General features: G+C 56.0%; 1 protein-coding gene across 1 annotated transcript in view; it reads right to left on the reverse strand.

Annotated features, from left to right (window-relative positions):
- The window catches only part of SEPTIN8 (septin 8), a 62,703-nt gene extending 50,914 nt beyond the window's left edge, over positions 1 to 11,789 (reverse strand). Inside the window, exon 1 of the mRNA XM_073557353.1 lies at positions 11,472 to 11,789. Coding sequence (XP_073413454.1) covers positions 11,472 to 11,501 — 30 coding nt within the window. The 5' untranslated portion in view covers positions 11,502 to 11,789. The remainder of the gene's footprint in view (positions 1 to 11,471) is intronic.
- Positions 11,790 to 12,173: the final 384 nt, after the last annotated feature.

Genomic DNA, 12,173 nt, shown 5'->3' on the forward strand with positions numbered 1-12,173 from the left:
TGTAATCTTTTGGATATTTGATCTCGCCATAGCTGATGAACCCTGTTCCTGATGGCCTCCTTTCTTTCTTCCGATAAACGAGATTCTTGTTTTGAGATCTAACGAGACTCTCAGGAATTCTTCCCGGGTACCGGGCTGCATTGTTCAGGATCCAATCCTAGGTCTCTGGGCATGGTGATTACCCCATCAAGTTGTTTTCTTAGCTCTGATGCTGAGAAAGTCCTACCGGTTAGGCCTCTTAAGTGTGCCCTGATCTTGGCGATCGGCTTCGTAAACCCCGGGTGTTGAAGCTAGGTCGAAAGGCAGAGCCAGAAACTAAATGGTAGTATCCACTTCCTATTTCCAGTGCGAACCGCAGGAACCTCTGAGGGTAAGGGTGGATGGGAACGTGATAGTATGTGCCTCTGGATCTATTGTGCCTGTTGTGGCGATCTGATCTATTCAGGAAATGGTGGTTTTCGGGACTCCGTTCGAAATTTTGTATCGGATCCCATGGTTTAGTGGTTCTAAATTTATAATGGTCCGACTCTCCACCGGAGGTGTTCCTAGAACCGGGACCATTACTTCTGATCTTAGTAGATCTATTACGTCTGCCCATGTAGTGTCTATAAGGGTTTTGGCCCAGGATTCGTAACTACAGACCGTGCTGGGGGGGTTATAAATTCGCAGGTATAGCACTGGGAACCTGTATTCAGGATCCGCTGGTTCTGGGGGATGAGCCCTTGGTTCCAGGAAGTGTTTTGAGGCGCCCCCAACCAGTATGGTGTCACTGCCTGTTGAGGAACTTTGTCCTGAGTGAGAAGGGGGATCCTACTTTTCCCCCCTTCTGGTGATACCAGAGAGTCGATTTACCCTCTTTCTATCTTCCTGCCTTTGGAAAGGACGGGACCTATGAAGGGAAACCCTTTGCTTTCCCACGGGACCCTTTTTTAATGTCAGTGGCATTCTTCCGTGTTGTATCTAAGACCGGTCCAACTACCTTCCTGTCTGAAAGGTAAGCCCCTGACCAGATCTTCATCCATAAGGCCTGGCGAGCCGTTTTGGGTACAGAATTATTCCTTGCCGCAAACACACCGATACGGCCAAAGCGTCCAACAGGAATCTAGCTGCAACTCTCCCAGGGAAAGGTCCTCTAAGAAATCTCTTCTAGGGGTTTCCCCTGTAACTTGTCGGACCTCCGAGCATGGGCTTGACTCCCATTCGGGTCCCAGCCCAGGCTCAAGCTGCTCAGCGGCTGCCACCTGACGAATACACTCACGCTCAGCCTAGAATAGCCGGTGGCTGCTCCAACTGGTTGATCCTAGATACGTGGATCAGGCGACCGATGTGGCCTATCTGCTACTGCAGACCCAAGCCCTCTTTAGGAGCCTGTCCCTGGGTCTTTTGGGGGCTAGAGGAATCTTCTAAGGGAATTGAAGTGTTCCCTGACACCCCCCTGGGTTGTTGATCCTAGGAACTCCATCCCAAGTGTTAACCTGGTTGATGGTAGGAGAGCCTGAAGTCTCAGGCGACAACGAGCCACTTCTCAGCGTCCTCCCATTCCTCTAGAATGATTTATACTCGTCCGATGATCGACCGGACTCTCATCCTGGCCGCCTAGCGGCTAACACCTGACTAGCTCCGGCTGCTCAGCCTAACACCTCTTAGTGTGGGGTGGAAGACTGAGAAGGTAGCCATCCTGGGACATAAGTGTGGACCTCCTATCTGACCCCTATGCGCATCTCAGCTCCGTGCGACATGCGCTTACGGACTTGTCAGCACCTGGGATAACTGTATTAGGCGTGAAGTTTCCCCCACTGCACAGGGGGAATCTCAAGCCCTGTCCTCTGCAGTCTCCCACCCTCTGCAGCCGCCGAGGTTCCTTCTCAGCAGAGACGTCAGTCCAGGTGATTTGCCCGGCTAACGCTAGGCGTTTTGACAAATGCTGGCACGGACGGGTATTAGCTCTGCCTGGTTTCCTGGAGGTTGAAGCTGCAGGAGTCGGTGCTGTCTTTTGCTATCAAAGTACAGGAGCTTTTTGGTTAAAGCTCCTGTCTTAAGTATGTCCATCCTGTTTACTACTTACAGACATTGGTGGTTCAGGGTGATCGCCAGGTTTCCACAGCGCCTTCCAAGGCGGTGTCCCGTGCCGCTGACCCACCCCATCGTCCTACCTTGTCTTGAGTGTGTCGATTGATCCTCACGCCGTCTGCCGCTTCAGCCGTCGCTGCCCCAGCCGCGTCGCTGCTCCGTCCACGCTGGGATACCACCGGAAGCTGTCATCTGGCGCCCGGAAGTGATGCGGGCCTGGGGATGATGCAGCATGTGACGGCGAGAGCCGAGAGCCCCGCTGAGGGGAAGCGGCTCCAAGTCCCGGAGCAGCGCTCCACGGGATGCCTGGCGGAGAACCCCCCTTAGGGGGGTGCCGCCTCGGACCATCTGACGGGGAGAGCTGGTGTCTGGATCTCGATCCCCCTGGCCCGTTGGTAAGCTCTCTTGGATGCCGCGGCTATCTTCCTCCGCGGCGCTCTCGTGTCTGTCCTTACAGGGACAGGAAAAACACTGGAGTCTGAGAGTGGGAGGGGACCTTTTAACCTCTCGTGCATTTCCTGTCCCTGTGATGAAGGAAGGACAACCCCATGGTGCTGTCAGGTTAGGACGTCGTGGAAAAAGTCTTACAAACTGTCAATGAAGCCTAAAATAGTCATGTGATAAGAGAAAACACACACTCTTTAAAAGGACACCTTAGGTGATTTTTTTATTTCCAGCTTTATAGTAAGGTTAAAAAACCTACAAGAAGCAAAATAAACAAACCTTGCTGTGACTAAATAAGCAAAAATCAAAGGTGCTTTTAAATAACACAGGGTTCTTAGTCACTGTTTTTGATAGAAAAAAAAAAAAAGCACGAAAGCCATCCCACCGTCGACAAGGTGACTCTGATCGAGACGGTCCTAAGGTTTTCAATATTAAGACAGCGTAGGACCGTTCCGACCAGGGTCACCATGTCGATGGTGGGATGGCTTTCATGCTATTTTTTTTTTTTTAATCAAAAACAGTAACACTAAGAACTCTGGGTTATTTAGATGCACTTTTGCTTTTTACTTATTTAGTCACAGCAAGGTTTATGCTTATTTTGCTTCTTGTAGGTTTTTTTTAATGTTTTACAGCCAAAGTGAACATGCGTTTATATGCTGCATGTATACCAACTTTAACCAAGCGCAATTTTTTTTCTTTTTTTAGTAAGGGTGTTTGTGTGTGATGACGACCGCACCAGTCACTGTTCTGCGTCACATCACCACATTTGTGACCGGTTGAGTCACAGTTTCTGTTGTGTGGGACAGAAGTGACTTTCTTACTGTAAGTTTATGAGAGAACCTCTTTCTGAGAATCACAGACTAAGGGCTCGCTCATACTTGCGTATAATCAGTCACATTCCTATCCAGGAGAGCGGAACGATTTTCTCTAAACCTGTCATCCGTGTACTGTCCGTATACCATCCGTTTTTTACTCCACAGCTATTAACCATTTAGCTTCCTATGTTGCAGAATTGTAATGTATCCGTGAAAATAGTATGGCATACTAATGGTCCATATCACACGTTTTTTATTTCAAGCACCCATCGGATTTTTTTTTGCCGAATACAGTTAAAAAAAAAATAAAAAATCCACAGATCTGTACTACCTCACTGGATAACATTGGACCTAGTCGTCCGATTTACACGCAAGTGTGAGTGAGCGAAAATTCAAAAAGTGACCTCCATGCCCACAGCAGACACCGTTTCGGCAGGTCACAAAGGTGACCACATGATGCGAGGGTGCCGATGAAAACTTCAGAAGACGTAAGTGGCGAGTAGGTTACTGTGCTCATAATTGGGGTTTGGGAAATCAACTGAGTGGTCTTTTAAAAGCAGGGCTGTGGAGTCGGAGTCGGTATAAAATGGACCGACTCCTAAAATATATAATAAATTGGGTACAGTAATTCAATGCAGAATGTGCTGAATATTTTTTCATAGGAATTTGGGAAAGTTATGAAATGTCCTATAAATGGCTGTTCTATTCCTGATCTAAGGCTACATTCACAGCGTTTTTCCTGCGTTTTTTGAGGATACGTTTTTCAGCTGCAAAAGCAGATCAGCTTTTTAAAAAACCGCATCACCTGAAAGGTTTTTGAGCTCATAAATAATGTTTTCAATAGCAAAAGCAGATTAGAAATCTGCTCTATCCATTTATCCTGTCTATCCCTATCATATCTGTACCAAAAAGAATGAAAGCCGGGTAGCACACAGACTAAACACTACTTTTTTTTTTTTTTTTAAGCACCAGTCAGGTACACCCCATAGCTGCCCAAAAGGACGCCCAGTAACACATCATCATCAATTGATAGTTGGAATAAATAGACTGCATTCATCACCACATCCTCTTAAGGTGCAGACTTTATTTTCAAGTGTAGGGCTGTGCAGTATGAGGTTCTGCAGCAGCTGAGGTGTGCAGTATGAGATTCTGCGGAACAATATGAGGCTATGAGCCACGCACACCAGGCCAGGGACGGCGGAGCCACGCACACCAGGCCAGGGACGCGAGGACAATGTATACCCAGCTTATACTCGTAGAACAACTCGGCGGACAAGTGCACTTTATATCTGCAACAGAGTCTTCTGTAAATCCCAATAATCTACAGAACGTTTGTCACAAAGGAATACCGGTATTTTCAACCTCATTTATGATACCCTAAATGTTAAAAAAAAAAAAAAAAAAAAAAAGCTTGTGTGTACATATAAGTTGCGGCACATGTAGAGCATATGCTTCCTTGTATTGCAATGAGAAGAGACATTCAGTAATCTAAGTTAGTCAAGTCCCGACTATTTGAGGGGTTTCTCAAGATAACTGGAGAATATTACAAGAAGCTGGGGAAGAACATGCCGAAAGAGATAAAGAATGGAATGGCACTGTTAGATCGATCGCACAAATTAAATCACCTGTTATACCTGATCCTCAAACCGATAGTAGCGTTGATCTAGGAGCCATAACAGACTAGATCAGCAGCAAGTGTGTACCCAGCTCCCGGGATCTGGTGTCTACGCAGTAATACATACTCTGGATGGAGCCTACGTCTGTGGAATGTATGGCTTTTTACAGCGTTCATAGGAATGTGCGAGTGCAGAAGGCGAAGCGCTTTACCCTACATTTCTAATGTCTAAGCTCCTCTTCATCATGGATGCAGAGCGTGACATAAAATCACTGCTCTAGGCACATCATGCCCAGAACAAGAAATTCAGTCTACAGCTTAAGCTACAATGGAAATGACACAGATACACGAAAATCACCCATCTGGGGCCTTAAGATGCAAAGCCATCAAGAACAATCACGTGAACGCAGTTTACCAGGACCAACGCAGCAACACGACCAACGCAGCAACACGGGACCAATCCGACGAACGCAGCAACACGACCATTCCGACCATCGCAACACCCATCACCATGAACTGGAAAGTGAAATGAGCATCATTTCCAATTTCATGTACAAATGACCCGCAGCCATATGGAGAGTAGTGATCTCCAGCTGGGGGCTTGCACCCCACATGCAGCCCTTAGGCACCGCTATTGTGGCTGTGAGGGCTTGTTCACACATGAAATTAAGAGAGTTTCCACGTGGACAAATACTCAGCAATTTACAGTAATGGCAAAATAAATGAGGCTTCCAACGCCTTTCACAGGGGACATGTTATTTAGCAGCACGTCACTTCTCAGGAAGCGTTATGAGGGGCTCATGGATCCTAACAGCTCATTGCGTGAACTTCTCGGAAATAAGATACCTGATCGCAGATATCACTTGATTCAACGTTTATGGCCTGCATGCCGGTTTATTGCTAGCTCTGAAGAAGGCTGGCCCGACAATAGGTATGAAGGCTCCACAGTCCACTTTTGGAACAATCCAGACACCTGTCTGACAAGACTTGGTACAAGAATCAGGGTCCTTGGCACGGGCCGCTGAGCTAAACATTATACAGAGATTAGAGGAGCCTAACCCCGATTATACGGAGTCGTGTAACTCAGCCACAGGGCATTGTTATTTTATATCTGTTGCTTAATCCCATGAAACAAGGGCTTGTACCGACCACAGTACAAGGTGCTGACAGAGGAGCCATTGTTGTCATCGGAGGCTAGAAAGTAAAGTACAAGGAGCTCGCAAACAGCACAAACAATATAGAACATGTGAATCTCACGTTAAAGGGGTCCAACACTTTGTAATGCAGCCTCTCACTGGCTTCATAACGCCTATAAAAACTTGAGAAGCCACTGTAATCTTAAACATCCCTGCCGAGTCACCGAGTCCAGATCTAAGGAGCGGATTGTGGCTCAGGAGAGTCCATCAACGCTCAAGCCCCAGAGAACCTTCTTACACAGAATCTGCCAGCAGGAGGACCGCATGAGGTAGGGTTAAACAGAATTCAACAATGTGTCACTTATGAGGCTGTGTGCTGTTTACTTACAATGAAGGTTTTATCACCTGGTGACTACAGCAGGGAGGGCATACTAGTCCAGCTCCGCCCTCTCCTGTGATAAGCAGCTCACTGTCTATAGTTATGTACATACAGAGCCTGGTGGGGGGGGGGCTTTCTCAGGTCTGCTAATCTAAAACTCTTGTCAGAACTAAGGCGCCCAGTAAAGGGATACCTTGTTGGATTCAGGGTCTTTGCCTAAATCAGGCTGCTCTCAGATGAAGGAGCAAACACCTGCTGACAGATTCCCTTTAAGGAAAACTTTTGGTCCCCCAGCATGTCTAGTTTAGTAAATACAGTGCTTGTAGTGCCCATGATATAACATTTGAAGATTGTGAGCCCTCGCGGGCAGGGTCCTCTCTCCTCCTGTACCAGTTATGACTTGTATTGTTTAAGATTATTGTACTTGTTTTTATGTATACCCCTCCTCACATGTAAAGCGCCATGGAATAAATGGCGCTATAACAATAAATAATAATAATAATAATTCCTGGAGCATATTTCCTTAATACGTTGTGCTGTTTCTCCTAAAAATATGTGGTGAAGAAATTGCCAACTGGGCGTTACTATTTTTCTCCTACAGAGTCAGGACTGATTAGTCGGTGTCAGGAGAGCTGGCCATATTCACCCCTGCAGAAAACGAGAACTGCAGATTTGGTCACAAGGCTGCAATAAATCTGCATGTGAATTTGGATGTGGCTTTTACCCTACTACATTACCAAGCATGGTACCCTGCAAGCCCTGAAAAGGGGAAGACAGCCAGAATTTAGACATCCATGTACCAAGGTCTGAGTACAGACGGGCCATGGGGGTCCTGACCCGAACTTGGCAGCCTCATAGGAATACATCCAGGAGACCCTCGGCCGTGCACAACTCCACAATCTGCTTAGAGGATGGTGAATTTATAAGTGATTGATTTGTTTCTGACCTTCTGCAGTTTCATGCATGAGAGCAGCTAGGGTCTGCCGCAAGTTCATGGAATTCTGCAAAACATTCAGATAGACCATGTGGATCCCCCCGGGGGACCACTGACCTGTCATCTACTATGAAGTACGTGACCTGCTCCCATCATACTGATCACAAATGACAGCTCTTCGCCACCTAATGGGGACTGTCGGGGCCCGCAGGCCTCTCTACCCGGGGGGCCCGCAGGCCTCTCTACCCGGGGGGCCCGCAGGCCTCTCTACCCGGGGGGCCCGCAGGCCTCTCTACCCGGGGGGCCCGCAGGCCTCTCTACCCGGGGGGCCCGCAGGCCTCTCTACCCGGGGGGCCCGCAGGCCTCTCTACCCGGGGGGCCCGCAGGCCTCTCTGCCTGGGGAGGGGGGGGGGGGGGGGACTGTCCGGGCTCGCAGGCCTCTCTGCCTGGGGAGGGGGGGGGGGGGGGGACTGTCCGGGCTCGCAGGCCTCTCTGCCTGGGGAGGGGGGGGGGGGGGGGGACTGTCCGGGCTCGCAGGCCTCTCTGCCTGGGGAGGGGGGGGGGGGGAACTGTCCGGGCTTGCAGGCCTCTCTGCCTGGGGAGGGGGGGGGGACTGTCCGGGCTCGCAGGCCTCTCTGCCTGGGGGGGGGGGGGGGGGGGGGGGGAGACGACTGTCCAGGCTCGCAGGCCTCTCTACCTGGGGAGGGGGGGGGGGGGGGGGGAACTGTCCGGGCTCGCAGGCCTCTCTGCCTGGGGAGGGGGGGGGGGGGGGACTGTCCGGGCTCGCAGGCCTCTCTGCCTGGGGAGGGGGGGGGGGGGGGACTGTCCGGGCTCGCAGGCCTCTCTGCCCGGGGGGCCCGCAGGCCTCTCTACCCGGGGGGCCCGCAGGCCTCTCTACCCGGGGGGCCCGCAGGCCTCTCTACCCGGGGGGCCCGCAGGCCTCTCTACCCGGGGGGCCCGCAGGCCTCTCTACCCGGGGGGCCCGCAGGCCTCTCTACCCGGGGGGCCCGCAGGCCTCTCTACCCGGGGGGCCCGCAGGCCTCTCTACCCGGGGGGCCCGCAGGCCTCTCTGCCTGGGGAGGGGGGGGGGGGGGGGACTGTCCGGGCTCGCAGGCCTCTCTGCCTGGGGAGGGGGGGGGGGGGGGACTGTCCGGGCTCGCAGGCCTCTCTGCCTGGGGAGGGGGGGGGGGGGGACTGTCCGGGCTCGCAGGCCTCTCTGCCTGGGGAGGGGGGGGGGGGAACTGTCCGGGCTTGCAGGCCTCTCTGCCTGGGGAGGGGGGGGGGACTGTCCGGGCTCGCAGGCCTCTCTGCCTGGGGGGGGGGGGGGGGGGGGGGGAGACGACTGTCCAGGCTCGCAGGCCTCTCTACCTGGGGAGGGGGGGGGGGGGGGAACTGTCCGGGCTCGCAGGCCTCTCTGCCTGGGGAGGGGGGGGGGGGGGGACTGTCCGGGCTCGCAGGCCTCTCTGCCTGGGGAGGGGGGGGGGGGGGGGACTGTCCGGGCTCGCAGGCCTCTCTGCCTGGGGAGGGGGGGGGGGGGGGGAACTGTCCGGGCTCGCAGGCCTCTCTGCCTGGGGAGGGGGGGGGGGGGAACTGTCCGGGCTCGCAGGCCTCTCTGCCTGGGGAGGGGGGGGGGGGGGGACTGTCCGGGCTCGCAGGCCTCTCTGCCTGGGGAGGGGGGGGGGGGGGGACTGTCCGGGCTCGCAGGCCTCTCTGCCTGGGGAGGGGGGGGGGGGGGGACTGTCCGGGCTCGCAGGCCTCTCTGCCTGGGGAGGGGGGGGGGGGACTGTCCGGGCTCGCAGGCCTCTCTGCCTGGGGAGGGGGGGGGGGAACTGTCCGGGCTTGCAGGCCTCTCCGCCTGGGGAGGGGGGGGGGGGACTGTCCGGGCTCGCAGGCCTCTCTGCCTGGGGGGGGGGGGGGGGGGGAGACGACTGTCCAGGCTCGCAGGCCTCTCTACCCGGGGGGGGGGGGACTGTCCGGGCTCGCAGGCCTCTCTGCCTGGGGAGGGGGGGGGGGGGGGAACTGTCCGGGCTCGCAGGCCTCTCTGCCTGGGGAGGGGGGGGGGGGGGGAACTGTCCGGGCTCGCAGGCCTCTCTGCCTGGGGAGGGGGGGGGGGGGGGGGACTGTCCGGGCTCGCAGGCCTCTCTGCCTGGGGAGGGGGGGGGGGGGACTGTCCGGGCTCGCAGGCCTCTCTGCCTGGGGAGGGGGGGGGGGACTGTCCGGGCTCGCAGGCCTCTCTGCCTGGGGGGGGGGGGGGGGGACGACTGTCCGGCTGTCCGGGCTCGCAGGCCTCTCTACCTAGGGGGGGGGGACGACTGTCCGGGCTCGCAGGCCTCTCTACCCGGGGGGGGACGACTGTCCGGGCTCGCAGGCCTCTGTGCCTGGGGGGGGGGGGGACGACTGTCCGGCTGTCCGGGCTCGCAGGCCTCTCTACCTAGGGGGGGGGGGGGGGACACTGTCCGGGCTCGCAGGCCTCTCTACCCGGGGGGGGGGGGGGACGACTGTCCGGGCTCGCAGGCCTCTCTACCCGGGGGGGGGGGGGACGACTGTCCGGGCTCGCAGGCCTCTCTACCCGGGGGGGGGGGGGGGGGGGGGGACGACTGTCCGGGCTCGCAGGCCTCTCTACCCGGGGGGGGGGGGGGGGGGGGGGACGACTGTCCGGGCTCGCAGGCCTCTCTACCCGGGGGGGGGGGGGGGGGGGGGGGACGACTGTCCGGGCTCGCAGGCCTCTCTACCCGGGGGGGGGGGGGACGACTGTCCGGGCTCGCAGGCCTCTCTACCCGGGGGGGGGGGGGACGACTGTCCGGGCTCGCAGGCCTCTCTACCCGGGGGGGGGGGGGACGACTGTCCGGGCTCGCAGGCCTCTCTACCCGGGGGGGGGGGGGACGACTGTCCGGGCTCGCAGGCCTCTCTACCCGGGGGGGGGGGGGGACGACTGTCCGGGCTCGCAGGCCTCTCTACCCGGGGGGGGGGGGGGGGGGGGACGACTGTCCGGGCTCGCAGGCCTCTCTACCCGGGGGGGGGGGGGGGGGGGGGACGACTGTCCGGGCTCGCAGGCCTCTCTACCCGGGGGGGGGGGGGGGGGACGACTGTCCGGGCTCGCAGGCCTCTCTACCCGGGGGGGGGGGGGGACGACGACTGTCCGGGCTCGCAGGCCTCTCTACCCGGGGGGGGGGGGGGGGGGGACGACGACTGTCCGGGCTCGCAGGCCTCTGTGCCTGGGGGGGGGGGGGGGACGACTGTCCGGGCTCGCAGGCCTCTCTACCTGGGGGGGGGGGGGGGACTGTCCGGGCTCGCAGGCCTCTCTACCTGCTGACATTTCCACTCCTGTCCACAGGGTCCCACACCCACTACCAGTGCTGAGCACAGCAGGAGTAAGACTAGCCGGCCATGAGCACAATAGTCAGCAGAGTTCAGAGCAGCTGTCAAACAGCTGGCCGACACAGGGAGAAGGTCAATGTCAGACACCCTGACACCCCCTGTCTGTGTATTAACCCTTTACAGCCATTATAAACTCTAAGTACAAAGTGTCCTCATACTCTCTGGATGGCCACAGGTAGCCAGTCAGCCAAATCTGGGAGCCAGGAGAAGTCTAGGAGCATTGGCTACTGGCAGCGGGCAATGCTGAGTCCTGCCAGGGACCATGTCAGATTATTGCCTCCTGGGTCTGCCCCTCCATGCCAAGGAGCCCCCTGCACGGCATGAGAACAGCTGGCCCGCTTCTCTATTAAGCATTTTCCCATATTCTTCCTATGGACGACCCCTATAGTATTAGGATGGACACTCAGGCTGCCCATTCATCTGGGGCCAGGCAAAGGTCCCTCTGATGGGTGTCTGCTGGCATATGCACCCTAATGAGGACAGCCCAGCATGCTGACAGTGCCCCTTCCCAAATACACAGTGCAGCCCCTGTCCAGCACAGTGGGGACCCTGACACCTATGGGGAGGAATAAGCGGTGCCCAGCATGCCAAGAAAGGTGCCCTGTGGCTCAGCCCCAGGACACAGCACCGAGCTGCGCCGGTGATGGAAACTTTCCCACTGCTGGTGCCCAGTGACTGGCTCCCGGGCCCACGTACTCACATTCGCCCGCTCTACATCAGTGGCGGCCATGCTGGCTGTTCCCGGCGTCTCCCGAGCTCAGGTCGTCTGATTGATGCAATCCCAGCTCTCAATGGGATCCAATATGGCCACTGCACTTCCTGGAAACTCCCCTCTGCATTACAGACGCTGTCACCTCCCCCGGGCCGCTCACCAGCCGGGAGTCAGGCCGCCTGCTGCCCACTGAGCCGCGCACAGCCTGGCAGGGCCCAGCGCCGCCCTCTCTCCGCAAAGCATGCTGGCCCCTGTAGTCCCCGCAGAGAGCTGATGCTGGGAGCCGGTGGTCGTGCACAGCATAGACTATGGTGGCAGGAATGCAGATATACATACACACATACAGCGTAGGCTGCGAAACTACGTGGGACGCTACTTTGGCGCCCTCTGTTGTACGATTGATGACATGACAGCTAAGAATAAAAAGCAATCTCTATACATGGGGTACGTGCGCCTCACCTTGTACACACGGGGGTTCATCTGACCCTGTATACATAGGGGGCTCACCTTACTCGCTATACACAATGCATCTAAGGCAGGGGTGGGCAATCAATTTTCCCGAGGGGCCACGAGAGACTATGGCTGTTGTGGAAGGCCGAACTAATAGCTTGAAATTAATTCTACTCAATATTAATTTATTAATATTAATTGTATCACTTAATATTGCGCAGAATTAAGTATGCTGACAAG

Source organism: Dendrobates tinctorius, unplaced genomic scaffold, assembly GCF_039654945.1.
Source record: "Dendrobates tinctorius isolate UK_male_01 unplaced genomic scaffold, ASM3965494v1 ptg000001l, whole genome shotgun sequence".
In the NCBI taxonomy this organism is placed as follows: Eukaryota; Metazoa; Chordata; class Amphibia; order Anura; family Dendrobatidae; genus Dendrobates; species Dendrobates tinctorius.